The sequence below is a fragment of the Talpa europaea genome, assembly GCF_964194135.1.
Source record: "Talpa europaea genome assembly, chromosome: 8".
In the NCBI taxonomy this organism is placed as follows: Eukaryota; Metazoa; Chordata; class Mammalia; order Eulipotyphla; family Talpidae; genus Talpa; species Talpa europaea.
Genome location: NC_140075.1, coordinates 40,242,648 through 40,261,605, shown reverse-complemented (window position 1 = coordinate 40,261,605; position 18,958 = coordinate 40,242,648). Strand labels below are relative to the sequence as shown.

Here is an 18,958-nt window from a genome sequence, read left to right as displayed (position 1 = left end):
ATTAGCCTAAAAAGATTCCATTATTGTTTTGTGTTATTTCCCCCCCAAATAAACTTCCCTTTCACTGTATCCCATTCCTTGTTTGCAAAGAATATCAGTATATTCTATCATGAGAAGCATGCTGTTTTCTTCTTTGAAATAATACCCATGGCAGCAAACTTTGTAGTCACCGCACATAGTTGGGAGAAGAACAGAAAGGTGGGGGGACTGGTTACTTCTTGTCACTCTCTGAGAAGGAAGGAGAGGAGGTCAGTCAATCCTCTCTCACCTACGCATGCTGCCCCTGACTCACACAGTCTGAGTGTGATTGTCCATGGCAGTAGAAGTCAAAAACCAATTGCTTAAACAGAAAAATTCTTTAAGAAATAATTTTCTTATTGTTTTCTCATTTACACACATATGAGAAAATAAAGAGAAAATAAAGTATACAGAAAAAAATAACAGATGTCCAGATGATGTTTCAGTATATTCCCTCCCTATTTTCTTTTTATAGATATACCCATTTTTAACACCAAAATTGAGCTCATCTTCTATAACAGCTCTAAGCACTCAACAGTATATCATTAATATTCCTCCCATCACTACTCTTTATAAACAATTACATGTATATATGCATACATTTAATTATTAAAAACACAAACATTTAAAAATAACCTTTAAATAATCCATCATAATAAATAGGTAATTTACTTTAGATAGATTCCTCTTGTGGAGTATATAGGTTATATCCATTGTTTTTTCTTGAATGCATGAACAAATTTTTTTTAATAAGTAAATCTTTAAAAAAAGATTAAAAAATGCTCTTTTATAATAAGAAAAAAAGTATAATTCTTTTCATGTAGGAAAAATAGAATTTATACAGAATAATTCTGGATTATTCTGCCCTATGAGATATTCTCTTCTGTTTAATTCTCCCTCCACCACCAAAGATCAGAGTAAGGGTCTGTGAGGTCATCTTGCCCAAAGATTATCAGGGATGAATGGCATTTGTTGATTAATTAAACCAAGCAGGAAAACAAGACTTCTTCTTTTTCAAAAACAACCTACATCTAGAATCAAAGAATGTCTAAACATATATAAAATTCAAGGAATCAGGGTTTGGCAAATATATTCTGGTAAATACCCGATGGTAAATATTTTTGACTTTGTAGGCCAGATGGTCTCTGTAGCAAATACTACTAAACTCTGCTGTTGTAACACAAAAGCAACTCTAGACAACACTAAATCAAATGAGCATGGCTGTGTGCCAGTGAGACTTCATTTATGGACACTGAAACTTGCATTTTATGCAAAAAATTTTTTCTCATGTTACAAAATATTAGTCTTGGGGGCCTCACTGGTGGGTTGGGAGTTAACTCTCAGCGCTGTCACCTTCATTGCATGAATTCCATCTTCTGTCAGGAATCTAACACACATATGGGGCAGCAGACCTCTCCTGTCTTGCCTGCTGCTCCTCTCAACAGTGCATTTCAATAGATCTGCCTGTTCTGCTCCCCCCTCTGTCTCTGGTAAATCCTCTCACCCCCCCCCAACCTCTGGCCTACACCCCAGCACTTATATGCGTAAATAAATAAATAAAAGAATTAAAACAAAACAAAACTCTAGCTTTCTAAAAATATTTTTAACCATTTATAAACATAAAAGCCATTCTTAGTTTGTGTGCTTTACAAAAATAGGCTGTAATAAATTTATCATAGATAACAAGATCCCTTATCATAGATAACAAGATCCTTCAGTATTTACTGAGTAGGGATTCCTTCAGCATGACAGAGCTGGGACCAGGAAGCAGAACTTCTGAGGCCTAAACCCATGCTCTGTCCTTCTGACCATGTAGACCTCTCCAGTTAAAATCAAAACTCATTTAGTTTTGACCATCCAGACGTAATTAAAAATAAAAATTTAATTTTAATTAAATCATGGAGATGATTAGAGAAAGTACTAAGACAAGACAAAACATAATAAATGTGAAATATCTGTGCTTGAGCTATATTCATAAAGATAAAGACTTGAAAACTTCAGGTTAATTTTATTTGTTCATTATCAAGCTGGGAATTCTAATTACTCAGATGATTCAGGCTATTTTGGCATAAATTGTCATTATTAGTGAGGTAATTATTTTCAATCCCTAATTCACATTGGACAATGAAAATGACCACAATGAAAACAAAACAGAATTCTCACCAAGGTAGGAAACACCTTCTTCTGGAGATATTGTGCCATACTTGACCATCATCTTCACAAAGTCAATCAATGTTTTCATGATAGTAATCAGTGTTTCTTTCTCTTTTGCCTCTTTTTCTATATAAAAGGACAAAATATTTTTAAAAACAAGTTAAGCATAGCTTCATCTTTCAGTGTGAACTTAGCAAGTATGGCGTCTTACTGAACTTTTTCTTACAACACTTATAGCCAAAAGCACATATATTCAATTTACAAAGAGCCTAAAACTTAATTGGGAATACAGAACAGTATACAGATATACTGAATTTTTTTAGAAATGGGCAATTATAACTTCTCCAACAAGATTTAATTGAATCTAATATATTTTATTAATAGGATAAATGATAAAGATACAGTTTGCAACCTGAGATAATATGAAGTGAAAAGGAAAGTTAGAAGATTGGTAATCCAAATACTTCTCTACTGTACATTTTTGAAGGTAGAAGAGCTGTTCTCATTAATCAAACTTGATATTTGGAAACAAGAACACACATCTATATTTTTTAATATAAGGTTTTTTTAAACAGTAGTATATATTGATTTGTAAACTCTAATTCATTTGGAAAAAAACATGCATATAGTAAAAAGATTCCAATGATACAGAATAGTAAAGACAATATTCTCTTCTTTCCTCAACTCCTATTCCCTCTAGGTAATAGTTTTTTGGGAATTCGTCATTCTTGGTGGAACAAGGCTGATGATGCCATAATAATTCACTAGATGCAAAAACTCTAAAATCAGAAAAAATCTATTTCCATTTTTGAGGAAAAGAAAAACTATGATGATAGAGAAGAATCCATTTTTCCCTATTCTTTTAGCTGCCATGAAGATATTCTTTAAGTACTTCTAGCCTTTTCATCCTCCCCACAGAGTTGGTAGGCAATAACAATCAGTCTACATTTCTTACTGATGGGGATTTGGAATCTTTCTTCTTCTGCTGCCTGGGAACAGTGGAAGGCAAGAATCTGAGCCAAATGCCTGTTCAGATCCAAGACTCAAGCAGACTCAGACAATCCCTGGGTTTGACTGTTATAAAAGCAAGGCTGAGGAATAGGGAGTGAGCAAGCTTATTGTTGGAGTTCACACTCACTGGCATTCTACAACTCAGTCTTCATCAGTATCAGAGCTATTTTGTTTTAGTACTTGCTTCATTATTTCTCAGTTGTTTCAGATTTGGGTAAGAAAGATGGAAACTATCAGAAACTTCTCTGTAAGTAATCAAATTAAAAATTTGTAAAAATATAGGCAATAAAGAATCAGATGAAAGAAACTGAAAGACAAACTAACAATATTCTATATAGTGAAATTTTTTTAAGATTTTATTTATTTATTTATACATACAAGGACTGGGGTGTAGGCCAAATGTGCAGGGGTGAGTGAGACGATTCACTAGAGACAGAGTTGGGGAGCAGAACAGGCAGATGTACTGAAATACATGGCTGAAGGGAGCAGCGGGTAAGACAGTAGAGGTCTGCTACGCCGTATGTGTATCAGTTCCCTGGCCGGGTATCAAACTCAGGCTGTCACAGTGGGCAGTCTTGGTGGTAGCTCTGAGAATTAACCCCTAGGCCACCAGGGAGGCCCTATATTAAGTGGAATCTTAAAAATACCACACAAGGGCCTCCCTGGTGGCGCAAAGGGTTAAGTTGCAGCACTATGAAGCTATCTGCAGCCACTGCAACAAGTGTTTGGTACCCAGCCTGGGAGCTAACCCACATGCCACAGCAGACCTCTCCTGTCTTGTCTGCTGCTCCCCTCAGCAGTGTATTTCTGTATATCCACCTGTTCTATTTCTCACTCTGTGGTGAATCTTCTTGCCCCCTGCACCTCTGGCCTGCACCTCAGCTCTTATATACATAAAATAAATAAATCTTTAAAAAAATACCATATAACTCACAAGATTGGCAGAGAGAAGTAGACGAGATATAGGGGAGATCTTAGAAAAGGACTGGAAAATAATAACTTTAGCTGTCAAATTATTTGCTCAACTTCATGTCCATTTAGGTGTTTGGTATCGTGTTGATACGGTTCACTGATGAGTGAGTCACGAGGATGACAGAGGTTCTGAGCTGGGCATTAGCCAACCAAAAGGGAAAGTTGGCTCTGAATCCTCAGATGAACAAGCTCTACAACCACCAACACAGAGGCCGGTGTCATATGGGCAGTGCCTGGAATTAAAGGACAAAGGATCTTCTCTAGAAATGAAAGCTCTTGCTAGAGTCAGGTCTTGGGGAAACAATTTACACTGACAGAAATATCTGGGACTTAATCTTTGAATAAGGAGAGGAAGTCACAAAAGTAGTACAGGACATCTATCTAAACAATAACACAGGGCCTCCCTGGTAGCTCAGGGGTTAAAGACAGCCACTGCAGCCGGAGCTCGATGCCCGCCTGGCCAAGGAGCAACCCACATGGCACAGCAGACCTCTCCTTCCTCTCTTGCTGCTTCCCTCAGCAGTGTATTTCACTGTCTGTTATGCTCCCCACTCTTTCTGGTGAATCTTCTCACCCCTGCCCCCCAGTCCCGCACCTCTGGCTTCCACCCCAGTTCTTGTATGCATAAATAAATGAATCTTTAAAAGAAAAAAAATTACCACCACAACAGAAAATTTTCCCATGATTATCATCTTGGAAAGTTAGCCAAAAATAAGCATGAGCTGCAATCCTGAGTTAACTTATTTTGGTTATATAATAGAAAAAGTGCACGGCACGATTAAAGACTTTATTTTTTGATAGCAAATCACTGCCTAAATGTGTTTTTGGCTTCCATCTTCTTCTAGTTCGTTTAATTCACTTTAACTCAGTTGAAGACTGAAGTTGAAAATGTCTAAAAATTCAGAATTGTTTGAAAAATGATAAATTATGTTCCACAAAAATGATAACTATATTCCACACTGTTCCTAGTTACAGAGGAAGATGAATAAATCTTTAGGTATTTGCAATAAGAGTTGAGGGTGAACTGGATCAGGTCAGGGACACTGTCTGATTCATTTCCACATCTGTGCAAGGTTTGCTCCAATACCCCGAGCACAGTACATGTTCAATAACTTTGTTGAACAAATACATAAACCCACTGTTAGCAAGAAAATTAAATTATTCAGAAACTCCATCCCTCATCATTATCCCTTCCTAAATATTCCATGGCTAGTCCATTTCTTTTGAACAAATCAATGTGAACTGTTTTCCCCGAGGTCAGGATACATGTCATTGAGGATTGCATTTGAAAACTGAAAACAGGAAGAAAAAAAACCCGCCCACACATTTCCTGGAATTACTGTTTCTGTTTCACATGGTCAGAAAGCAGAGTGTTTACCTGAATCAATACTTTTCAGCAGTGCATAAAAATTTGGGAAATATTGGAGTTCCTCAAAATTGTCTTCATTGTAGGTATTAGTTCTCCTTTCTAAACCATTCGTCAAGGTCACTGTGTTAGATACTGTTTCATCATTTTCTCCATTGGTAAAACCATCTTGAATTGCTGCCATTGGAGTCTGGGGAGGGGGGCAGGAAATCAATAAAAAAGTAAACATTTTGCCAGCTTGATTCTGGCATCTGTGGTGCTCTAGAATGAGAAGTTCAAGAATACCTCTTCCTTCACAAGCTCCTCCCAGATCAAACACTTTTTAGGCATATGGGCTTGTAGTCACATGGGAAGATCTGAACAGCCATACTTCGGGGATTTCTGGGTAATATTTTAGGGACTGTTTGGAGGATGCACACACACACACACACCCCCCACAAAAAAACCACCCTCTCAGCTCTAATCTGTGTCCAGTGCTCCTCATCTTCATTAATGATGCATTATCCATTTATTGGGCTAAACAGAAATCTACAAGCTTTTCTTGCCTCTGTCTCTTCATTTCCGCCCATCCAATCCATCAGCAGCCTTTTTGGCCCTTACTTTCCAAATTTATTCCATATTTGTACATTGCTCTCTTTTTTTAAGATTTATTTTTTATTTTGTTTATGCATACAAGAGTTGGGGTATAGGCCCAGAGGGGTATAGGTGCGGGGGGTGGGGGGTAGGTTAGAGGATTCACCAGAGTCAGAGTGGGGAGCAGAACAGGCAGACATACTGAAATACACTACTGGGGGGAGTAGCGGGGGAGACAGGAGAGGTCTGCTGTGCCCTGTGCTCCTTGGAAGGGGATGTAATTCCTGCAGCAGTGGTTGGCGATAGCTAGATAGCACTGAGACTTAACCCCTTGCGCCACCAGGGAGGCCGTTTCTTTCTTCTTCTTTTCTTTTTTTCAAGATTTATTTATTTATTTGTAGAAGAACCAGAGGTGTGGGGGTGGGGGAGAGGATTCACTAGAGACGGAGTGGGAAGCAGCACGGGTGAATATACTGAAATACACTGCTAAGGGGAGCAGCAGGTGAGACAGGGGAGGCCTGCATTTCTCTCTTTACTATACCACTCTAGTCCAAGTGGCCTTCATCTTTCACCTTCAAACCAGTACACCACTTACCCCCAGTCTATTCCCAGAATTGCATTTTCCACTGTAATCAGCTACCTTATTAAAGCTGATCATGTAACTTCTTTGTTTAAAATCTTTTTCTTCAGTGTTTTTCCATTGCTCTAAAATAAAGATCAGACTCCACATATGGCTTATAAGCTCCTGTGTGGTCTGCCCTGGGTTCAACTCCCCAGCCTCATTTCTCATTGCTGTATGTGCCAGCCCCACTGTGCTTATTTCATTTGCTTGCATAATCCACACCTCCTTCTCTACATGCTGCCTCTCATGCTCACGAGATAATTCCTGTTCAGTCTTCCGTTTTTGGCTCAAATCACTTCCTCAGAAAATCCTACCCTGAATCTAAGCCCAGGAGGGTTTCCTTATTTGTGAGCTTTCAAAGCACCACATTTCTTTCTTCAGAACACTTAGTGTAATTGTAATTAAAATACATGACTATTTGAAGGCCATCTACCTCTTCCATTAGACCTTAAGCTTTATGAGAGCGAGGATTATGTCTTTTAAAATGAGTATTGTATCCCCAGCTCTTGGTGCATAGTTGATACCTCAATAAATATTTATTGAAAGAATTTTAATTTGCATTTCATTCACACTGTGTGTTTAGATAACATAAATGAATAGGTCAAGCATATGGACATTTTAGAGATAGATTATTAAAAAGTGCATAATGGAAATGATCATGAAAATAGTTATGTCCATTTCTAGTCAGACTAATGAACTTGAATGAAAGTCAATAAGAGTCTGATAAATTTAAAAGTTTTTTTTTTAATAATGGGTGTATCATCAAAGGTTATTTAAAAAAATAGAAGCTGGTAGAGATTGAAAGCAGGGAGAACAAAGAAGAGTTTTTGGCTATTTATTAAAAAAAAAATCCATGGGGCCTCTCTGGTGGTATAGGGGTTAACTCTCAGCACTGTCAAGCTATGGCCAGCTACTGTAGCATGAATTCCATCCATGGCCAGGGAGCTAACCCACATGGTGCAGCAGACCTCTCCTGTCATGCTGCTCCCCTCAGCAGTGTATCTTAGTAGATCCACCTGTTCTGCTCGCCACTCCCACCCCCAACACCTCTGGCCTATACCCCAATTCTTGTATGCATAAATAAATGAAATAAATCTTTTTTAAAAATCCAAACCCAATTTCTGTTTTCTAGCTTCCTATAAAATAGCTTCCTATGTATGGGACAGGACGTTGGAAGGGATGAGGAGTCATGGGGTCTGGGTGTTCTGGGGAAGGTAATCAACGGAGTGGTGAGGAGTTTAATATCTCCCTATGATCAGCTCCATCTAGAGTTTTATGTATTTATTTTTTAAAGATGTATTTATTTGTGCATACAAAGAACTGGGGTACAGGCCAGAGGTACAGGGGATGAGAGGATTCATCAGAGACAGAGTGGGGAAGAGAACAGGCCGATTGACTGAAATACACTACTGAGGGGAGCAGTGGATGAGACGGGAGAGGTCTGCTGCACCATGTGGGCAGCTCCCTGGCCAGCTGGGGATCGAACTGATACCATGGAGGCTGTGGATAGCTTCACGGTGCTGTGCTCAACCCCTTGCGCCACCAGGGAGGCCCTCCATCTAGAGTTTTTTAAAAGGAATTCAAGAAGGAAAGAAAGATCTCGGTAGCTTGGTTGATGCCAAAGAAAAGATGAAGAGAGACAGGCTCCAGCAAAGGGAAGGAAGGATGAATGACTAGCCAAGTAAAAAATGAACCTCTGAACCACTGAAAAGAGGAAGAAGCAAATGGAAGAGCATAGGGGAGAACAGACAGCAGCACCAGGCAACTGGGATGGGGGAATATAAAAGCTGGTGTGGCCCAGTATCAAATCAAACCCATGTTTCTTTTTTTTAGGACTCTGGGGCAGATGATGATAGCCACTGTGAGTAGCAGCTGGACAGGACACCAAGATGGCTGTGAAATATCTGGTTCTAGATCACTGGGATTATACAAATATTTGTTATACAAAATAACCATCTGACATAATTTTATGTAATATTTTACTTTGGGGTATGAGATGTAACCTTTACTATATGTATCTTTAAATATTTTTCAAAGAATAGTTCATTTATAATTTTTTAACTTACCAATATTTCAAAAATACATGTTTTAAGTGGGCTAAAAATGTCTTATACCGCTAATATTCTTTGGCACCTAACACAGTATTAATTATAGACAAGTCCACATACACTCGTGCACATGTACATACATGCATATAATTCATAAATACATACCACTTTCTCTGATATTTTTCCAACCTGACTTTCAGTTCTGCTTGTAGGTTTATTGGGTTCTTCCTCATAATTGTTGGCTTCCTTTGAGATCAATTTTTGTAAGACCTCTGCTACTTCATCTTCCAGTGTGTGTGCTTGGCTTTCTGTGATCTATTAGAAAGAGTCAAAGCATATATGACTTTTTTCAATTTTGGGGGGTGGTAAAAATCCTAGACTAACTTCTGTAATTGAACACATACTTCTAGAAGATGAGAGAATCTTCTAATCCCTCCCCCTGGACAATGCTTTTTTATGCCTTCTAGTATATGCTGACTATAAGAGTGACTTCCAGCACTTTGGGTTCACCATCCACATCAGGCTAGTGGTTGGAACCCCTGGCACATTCAGTTTGAGAAACACCTTAAGAACTGTTTATCCCTCACCTCTAGGTCATGGACAAGTTATCTTTGAAATCCCACAAAATTAGCCCCCTGCTAAAATCTGCTAGGATTGAATTAAGTCTGAGGAATCAAACTGAGGCAGGGCCAAATTGGGTTGCTTAGAATTTCCCAAATATTACACACCTTTGCTCATGTAATATCCTTCTCTTTGCACATGTGTCTTTTACTTGTGCTGATAAATCCTAGCCATCTTTTTAAACTCACTTCAGATACCTTCTCTTCTGAAGCTTTTCCTTACTGCCCCAATGAATATAACCCACTATCTAAACTGCTCTTATGGCATCTGAACTGCTTTTATGGTTCTTAGGCAGCTTGTATTATAGGCATGCATGTATGCATCCAGTTACTCTGATAGACTCTAAGTTTTTAGGGGAAAAGAATAGTGTCTTGTCCAAAGTAGATGCATTATAAACATTTGACTATTTGAATCAAATGTGGCTAGGGTTCTTAGCATATTCCAAACTGTACTAAGAATTTGGTTTATTCTTATGCTACAACTTACTAGGCCAAGATTCAGTAGTTTAGAAACAATCTTGTCAAACACTCCTCTGTCATTTTCCTCGTAAATCCTGGTAGCAATTTTCTGGACAATGTCTTCAGCAGTTAGTGGGGTCCCATCCAGTTGATGAAGGCCATCTGGATCATCTAGACAGAGCAATCATACTTTCACATCATGGTGATCATAGACTTATTTCATGGATCACATTTATAATCTGTCCTTATTTTTTGTAGAGTCAGATATTTATTCATGGTGGTGCTTGGTCCACATAACTCTTGATTTGAAATAAAAATTCAACTTCCAGTTAATAATAATAAAGGAAATCCTGAAAGTTTCTTATGTGACTATAAGAGTAGGAACTGAAGACAACACAAAAGGTCCATTCTGTATATACATAATATATACAAATACATACAAATGTATACACTATAATACAAACAATATTATGCCTTTTCTTTCTATAGTATGCTATATAATCATATAACCTTCTGTGCATTATATGATTTGATTTCCATTTCTACATAAGGCGTAGATTGTTAATAACCTTTCAAGTACTCTCTTTGCCAGTAAACCACGGGACGAAGGATGGGGGTACCTATCTTTTATCTCACACCCAGCATGAGAATGAATACTGAATATTTTATGATTTACCTGTAATAAATATTTATCTCTAACTGACCATGTGTCAGAGGGCCTTTATATAAGGCAGTTTAATGTGACAAGTCCCTTTCTCCAGAGAATAGTAAATTCATTCTATATGCCTGCAATTTAAAATTTTAAATGTGACAACAGATTTTCACAAAGTAATATGTAAATCTTTGCAGAGAAGCTTGCAAATATGTCTCCTTGGCTTTCCTAGGAATATATTTGGCAGGACTACTTGAGACTAAAGCAAGGGCTTATCCTGAGGGAAAGAGAGGAGGCAATAGGATTGGGGGCAAGGAAGTACACTGTATCTGAGGAGAACTCCAGGTATCAACTGGTCTTTTTGAATGTATACCACATTGAGCAGTTACTAATATGTGCAAGTTTGCAAGGCGCTTAGCTTTCCCTGTCATCTCTAGGGAGATTGGAAAGATCAAAATTTTAGCCCTATGCAGCAGACCTCTCCTGTCTCTCCCGCTGCTCCCCCAGCAGTGTATTTCAGTCAGTCTGTTCTATTCCCCACTCTGTCTCTGGTGAATCCTCTCACCCCCTGCACCTCTGGCCTGCACTCCAGTTCTTGTATGCATAAAAAAATAATAATAAACCATTATTATTATGGAGCATGGGCTTATAACTAAAATAAAGGAACTGTAATTATCTTTTAGAGGAAATAGACACTGAATCCCTGAACAAGTTCCATCTTGATAATTCTGGTCATATTCACTCAAAGAAAAGAGAACCTAGTATTTCTATTCTGATTCTGTCCCTTTCATCCATGGTTTCTAGGTTTCCAAACAAAGAATTTCTTCCTGTTTCTCTCCATGGCTTTTCTTCCAGACTCTAGGAAGATGGAAATAAATACAGCCTCAAGGAGAATATTTTCCTTTTGTTTAGAAAGAAGCTTAGGAAAATGAGTAGGGTGATTATATGGAGAACTGTTAAATTCTCTGACAGTATATTTTTGCTGAGGTTTTGGCCAACCTGTGATTCCTTTGAGCTCTTCCAGTTCTATGTTACCAGAGTGACTAATGAGCACAAAAGCCCTTGACAAGACCCCCGCAAAATCAGTTTCCCTTCCGACTGAAAATCTGGTTCATTGTCCTTTCACTTTTTTTTTTTTTTCTTTAGGAGCAAAGACTATCATTTAGTTCTGAATTTTCCATTTCTGGCTGTAAGTTGGACTCTTGGGAATATATGAAGCAAAAACTGCCTGGGTCTATGCAGAGGTGGAAGAATTTATTTCCCTTCCCACTTATCCCTCAGGCTCTGAAAAAGGAAGAATATTGTTTGCTTGCTAGAGCTGGAAAATAACTGAGATGACCGTTTTCAGTTCATTTACTTCACAACAGGGAGAACATTAGCAGCACTGAAAAAAAAAAAAAAAACAGCCTCTCTCCTCTGCTGCACTGCTGTATTTTTTTTCTATTATTTTTAATTTTTTTCCACAACCATTCTATGTGTCCCCTTGTTCCCTTTCCCTCCTTTCTCCTTCCAATGCTCAAAGCCCTCAGGATATTTATTGATGCCCACTAGATTTTGAAAGTATTTTACATTATTGAATTTTCTGCTGTGTAACTGTTCAGCACATTTTCTTTATCATTCTGACTCTAATTCCCTCCATTTTGTTGAAAATTGCTGTGCTATATTGAGCTAGAAACCTGGGCCTCCCCTACTAGAGTTTTGTTAGATGGGCTTAATGGTTGAATGGTAGGTTATTGTTCCTGACCTCCTATTAGTTGCCCCTGCTCCTCTAAAATGGACAGAATGACTCTGAATGACGACTTTACTCTCATTGGAGTATTTCACCCTCCTAAACAGACCTTCAGAGGGAAGCCAAACCTGGCTTCAACATTTAAAACTTTAAAAAAGCAGCTACAACATTTGAAATGGATGTGAAAGAGCCATACCCCAAGTCATCATCTGCCCATTATGTTTTGGATTATCAACATCTAATGCCAAATCTGACATTCATTTGTTCAACACAACACATTTTTATTAATATGAGCCAAAATAATAAGAATTAATAAGTCTTAATATGGGCCAGAACTGGAAATTGAATGATAAATAGTTTAGGCAAAGTCCATAACTACACAAAGCTTATTGTCTAGTTTGTAGATTGATGCACAGTAACTGCTTAATGGATATTCATTGGTGAATGCACACAGGAGCCCTATAGTTATTACTTCATGAAAGAAACTTGGAGAAATTCTGAACCACACAAATTAGAAACACTGTGCCCTATAGCACATACCCCTTTGGAGGGTTCCAAAAGGCGTGACTATGTCTGGGGTAGCACGCCGAAGTCAGGTTTCGTTACTCTCCTTTCTGGGATTTAAGTCTGCATACCTTTGAGGTTTTACTCACTTTGGTGGTCCCAGGATTTCAAGGGTAAGAGATGAACCAGTAATTCACTTATAAATCATTCTCTCCCAGAACTTTCTCTAACTTCAAGTGAACTTAAAATGACTCCTAGAGCCTAGGACTAAAGCCAGAGCCATCAGGATTAGCATTCAGTACTTTTCAACTCATTTGGGATGGTAATAAAATATTGACTAATTTGAATACAAGTTGCTCAAGTTAGTGGTTGGATAAGAAATAGGGCTATGCCTCTGCCTGCATGTACAACCAGATTGACCAAAAAAACTCAGTCTAACGAACATTAGACTTTTAAAAATTTATTAAATTAAGTAGTCAGTTCACTGAAAGTGGTTTAATCTATTTTGCATGTAAGTTATGCCTAATTTGGAGTCTATTTCTAGTCTAAATATTTTAAGTTAAAAGATAAAATTCAGGGCCTCCCCGGTGGCGCAGCGGTTGAGCGCTGGGTTGCGAAGCTGCCAGCAGCCTCTGCAGCGCCTGTTCAATCCCTGGCTGCTCCCTGGCCACCAGAGGAGGTCCCACATGGCGTGCAGACCTCTCCTGCAGTCTGCTGCTCCCCTCAGCAGTGTACTTCGGTCCTTCTGCCTGCTCTGCTCCACGCTCTGGCTCTGGTGAGTTCTCTCACCCTCCCGCACTTCTGACTGTACCCAGTGCTTGTATAAATAAATAAGTAAATCTTAAAAAAAAAATTAAATAAATAAAAATAAATAAAAGATAAAATTCAAGGAACCCCCCCCCCAAATTTCGTTAGTATACAATATGAAATGTGTCAAAATATAAACCATCTCCCCAGTCCTATGCATGTCAAACACATCTCCTTAGGCTAGTAGAGCCCATGAAAATTAATTGGTCGTTTTTTTCCTGGCAGAGATAAATGGCATAATTTTCTTGGGGTAATGGAACAACATAAAGGCATGTAAGAAAATGTGTAGTCCCTCTTAAGCACTGGTCCTCAGAATGGAAGACACTTTCTTTTCCTTCATGCCTAGGGACATCAGTTTATTTAAGCCTTTATGTACTCTTTGTTCATTCATTTATCAATTCATGCAATGAATTCATGAGCATCCAGATTTTGGGGCTACAATGTCTCTGTTCTTGTGGCATTCTCAGTTTTGTTTATGTGAAAGACATAAATCATAAGTTGTCATACTTAGGTATATAAATTTACAAATCGCATAAAGGATTGGGGAAGGATTTGGCTTTTATCCCAAGAGTAAAGCGAATCCATTTCTGGGTATTGTGCAAAAAAAAAAAAAACATGTTATATTTGTGTGTTGAAAAGATCCCTTTGGATACCACATGAAAAATAAGCTGTAGAAAAGCAAAGCTGGAAGACTCATTACAAGATTTTGCTATAGTTCAAGTGAGACATGATTGGAGCTTGGAAAAGGATGGTGGTGCCATACACAAAAATCAACTCAAAATGGATTAAAGAACTAGACATAAGACCTGAAACCATAAAATATATAGAAGGAAATATAGGCGAAACACTACGTGATTTGCACATCAAAGACATCTTTACAGACACATCACCCAAAGCAGTGATAGTGAAGGCAAAGATAAACAGCTGGGACTACATCAAATTAAAGAGCTTCTGCACAGCAAAAGAGACAATAACAAAAACAAAGAGAAACCCCACCAACTGGGAGAACATTTTTGCACACAACACTAATGATAAAAGACTGATCACAAAAATCTGCAAAGAGCTGATGAGACTCAACAACAACAAAGAAAATTATCCAGTCAAAAAATGGGCAGAAGAGCTAAAAAGAAACTTCTCTGAAGAGGAAATGCAAATGGCCAACAGGCATATGAAAAAATGTTCAACATCACTTGTCATCAGGGAAATGCAAATCAAAACTACCATGAGATACCATCTTACACCAGTGAGAATGGCACATATTAAAAAAACTAGCAACAACAAATGTTGGCGAGGTTGTGGAGAAAAAGGAACTCTTCTGCACTGTTGGTAGGAGTGCAAACTGGTCCAACCACTGTGGAGAGCTGTGTGGAGATTTCTGGACCTACTAAACATAGAGCTTCCATATGATCCAGCAATTCCACTCCTAGGTATTTACCCAAAGGACACAGAAACATCCATTCCAAAGAACACCTGCACCCCTATGTTTATAGCAGCACTGTTTACAATAGCTAAGCTTTGGAAACAGCCCAAATGCCCAAAAATAGATGACTGGATCAAGAAGATGTGGTACATATATACCATGGAATATTACTCAGCATTCAAAAAAGATAAACACATGCAATTTGCAGCAACATGGATGGCGCTGGAAGGGATCATGCTCAGCGAAATAAGCCAGAAAGAAAAAGAAAAATACCGGATGGTCTCACTCATAGCAGGAATCTAGAAAACTTAAATAAGGGACCAGGAAAATGAATAACTATAAGAAAGTGAAAATCAAAATCAACAAAAAACTATGAACCAGAGACACTTTTAGGGGGGCGGGGGCGGGAGGGGATGAATGGGGTCAGAATGGTGGGGGGGCTGCAATTGTATGGGGAATATAAAAATAAAATTTATTATTTAAAAAAAAAAAAGAGAAGGGAACCCATTAAATAATCTCTAAGTTCACATAAAAAAAAAAAAGGATGGTGGTGATTGAGAATAGAGAAAAAATTAAAATAAATATAGGAGTAACATTGATAAGAATTTGAGAGATAAATAGAAAGAGAGAGAGTTTGATTCTCAGATATTTGGCTTGAAAAACGGAATGAGAAAGAGCACTGTAAGAGGGCTGGCTTATAAAATGAACAGAGATCAAATGTTTTTTGTTTTTTGTTTTTTTTGAGATCAAGTGTTTAATCTTGGATGTGTGAAGTTAAAATTGGTTTTGAGACTTCCAAGAGAAGATGTTCAGTAGGTAGACAGGTATTATCTAGGGCTGTAGCTCAGAGAGTCTGAGGTAGTGATATCTGACATCAGCATATGGAGGGTAACTGAAGCCATGGAAAGGTTAGAATGATCTAGGGGGAAAGTATGTAGGTAGGAAGAGAATACTGAAAAGGAAGTAATGATATTTTACCTTTTGGGGGGAATTTTATTGATTTAATTATTTGAGAATTAGGATACTTTGTTTGCAATAATAGTGAAAATATGAAAAGTTAAGATGAATTCAATAATATAAAATATAGGTAATTGATATATTTTTTCAAATATCAGCAAAGAAGCCTTTAAAGAGAAAATAAAATCTGGGAGTCTGTGGCGCTGGGACTTCACACATTTTAAATTATTTACTGATTTGAACTTTATCTCAGCTTTGAACCTAATTAATAACAGATTATGAGTGTATAAGAGGTATATTCAAAATACAGGGCTTTCTTTTAACCCATAGTCAGAAACTCCAAATTAGAATACAATTGTTAGCAAGATTTTTCCCTCCTGTTTCCTTACCTTGAAATTTATGATCCAGGCCACTCTTAGTAGAATCATAGTCATCAATCAGTCTTCGATTCTTGGTTGAATCAACATCTTCCACATTCAATTTATTGTCATATGAGGAGCTTCTTATAGATTGTCTTTCTTTCTCAATCTGCTCCTTTTCTGTTATTGCTTTTAATAGGTTCAGGTTATCAACAAAGGAATAATTGCTTTCACCTGGCTTGTTTTCTGGAAGAAAAGTCCCCAAGTCCAACATATACATTTAGTTATGATTCTCATAGCCTACCTTATTTAAATTAACACCAGTATAATTTCTTTTTACCTGGAGTGTATGTTTTTTTAATCTTGTCTACTTCTGCTTCAGCAATCTGTGAAACAAACAGGATAGAGACCTGATTAAATCATTGTCCCACTACTTACCAAATATGACAGTTTAATGATTTCAATCTCCAGATTTAGTTTTCTGGTTTGTTAAATGTAGACTATTTCTACCTTTAAGCATTATTGTAAGGATTAAATAAGATAAAGTATAGAGGCTTTATAATATTAATTCCTTTCTATAATATTGGTGAAAGAGAAATCTCTGGCAAATGAAGCAATCTTATAATAGGTTGGATATGATGTTGAGCTTACTGAGTTATTATACAGTCACCTCTATATATTATACAAAACTCTTTATAACTGTAAGGACATAGAAATTAGCAAAATTATATTTCCTATTCTAATTTGACAACTTACTATTAAAGTCCTGTAGGTTGTGAATTCAAAATGGTAAAAATGTCACAGCACAATTACCTTTAATAAGAGTAACAAAGGTAAAATGAAATAGCATTTATAATTTTACTTTTGACCTACCTGTTCATTCAAAGGTCTTTCTGCACTTAATTCTCTATTATGTAAAGGTTTGTCTAGAATAAATGCACACAAACATAAATTTAATTGTGCATTGGAAAGACATAACATCTTTTATTAAATAAAATCTTCAAAAAAAAGAAAAAATATAAAGAGAAATAATTTTGGTGACTATGAAACAAAAAAATATTAACAAAGATTATAATGATTATACAATAAAAAGGATTATCAACATTGCTTTGCTTATTATTCTGGTACATTTCCTGAATTAATAGAATTACACTTTTTTTTCCTGACCAGAAATCTAACATATAGTTCTAATACTTGTCTTAGCAGTTCCCCACTACACAGAGCATAGTTTGGCTTGGCATTATTACATTAAAATCTCTTTTATCATACAGTTCATGTTATGAATAAAATATTCATATACTAAGAAAGGTTGTAAGACAACTAGAAGAAAGAAAAAAACCCAACTACTTATTAGCAGGAAAAGCCATCTTTTTAAGATAAGCTCTTTCAAAACAACCCGTATTATTGCTCTATCATTTAAACAGTGAGGGATAATCTGTCGTTCGTCTCCAAATTCAAACTGATTTGTCAATATGATTCGATCAGAAAATGACTCAAGGTGATTTACAGTTCACCAGGCGTTTACCTTTTTGTGGCGAAATAAAAGGTAAATGGGAAGAAAAGTGTCTGCGTACCTTGGCTGCCTCCAGGTTTGGGAAAAGCTTGAAGTGGGCTGCTGTGAAGCACCAGCACCAGAATCCAAGCACCGGTCCAAAGGAACCGCATTATTTCTCTCTTGGCTCAGAAACAGCCTGGCGCCGGGCTCCCGGAGCTGCAGCTTTTGTTATGAATGAAAAGGAGGAGTAAAAAACAGGAAGAGCTGAGAGGGCGGGTGCGGTGGAGGAGAGTGGCAGAGAATTTGCCTTCGGAGCTTCGCGCGCTCGGGAGCCGAGGGGATGAGAAAAGGCTCCGGGCACCCGCGACTCAGGTCTTCAGGTGGGGGAGAGCGCTGTCCGCTCCGTGGGTGCTGAAGTTCCTGTGACGCGGAGCCGGCCGGGTCTGCTAGGGCGTAGCCTTACTCTAGCGCCCTCCTTAAGAGGAAGTGAGGAAGGAGACGCATGCTCCCTGTTAGCCAAAGGAGGGAAAGGATGGCGTCAGCGACTCCAAAGCTACTCCAATCCCCCGGGAATGGAAGGGGGAGGGGCAGCAGACCGAGCAGCTTATTTTCTGTGCCGCAGTCCTGCGCTCAGGGTCACCTGGATTGTTGTAAACTTTGACGTCATTGTTGTAACCTCCCAAGTAAACGTTATCTCAAGGACCTAATGCCTTCTCTGCTCGTGCACCTGTCAAGGAGAAATAGATAATCTTGTGGGAAGAGTTCTGCTTTGGGATTGTTCTTCTATGTCTGCTCCAGACTCCCTTCTTTTCATTCCACCTTCTGTGTCCAAAAGGTAGATAAAATTCCTATATCCTTAGAAAAGTCCCACCCTTTGTAATTTATGTAGACATACCAAGTATTTCTTAATGCTTTTATTTGTGTCTCAGCTCCATAGAGATTTCTTTGTGGGGCATTTCTTTTTTCTTTATTGGCTGCTTTGTAGCTATCACGTAGGTCTAAAAGTTACGCTGTTAAATAATTATTTTAAACAATTGACCAGGACTTGGGCACTGGTCCAGAGCTCCAAACCAGAAGCAGAGAGGAATGGGGGCGATGGGCTGGATGGTATGCCTTCAACATCACCAAAACCCAGAAATTAGGATCTTAAGCTTCTTCACTGGTCAAACCCAGGGCTTGACAAACTCTCAGG

At 38.0% G+C, this 18,958-nt stretch overlaps 1 protein-coding gene across 1 annotated transcript in view; it reads right to left on the bottom strand.

Annotated features, from left to right (window-relative positions):
* Positions 1 to 17,936, bottom strand: part of SCG3 (secretogranin III) — a gene marked incomplete at its 5' end in the record, with an annotated part of 36,081 nt that extends 18,145 nt beyond the window's left edge. The window contains 8 exons of the mRNA XM_084239526.1: positions 2,182 to 2,298; positions 5,534 to 5,711; positions 8,930 to 9,079; positions 9,872 to 10,014; positions 16,302 to 16,517; positions 16,612 to 16,657; positions 17,145 to 17,197; positions 17,846 to 17,936. Coding sequence (XP_084095652.1) covers positions 2,182 to 2,298; positions 5,534 to 5,711; positions 8,930 to 9,079; positions 9,872 to 10,014; positions 16,302 to 16,517; positions 16,612 to 16,657; positions 17,145 to 17,197; positions 17,846 to 17,936 — 994 coding nt within the window. The remainder of the gene's footprint in view (positions 1 to 2,181; positions 2,299 to 5,533; positions 5,712 to 8,929; positions 9,080 to 9,871; positions 10,015 to 16,301; positions 16,518 to 16,611; positions 16,658 to 17,144; positions 17,198 to 17,845) is intronic.
* Positions 17,937 to 18,958: the final 1,022 nt, after the last annotated feature.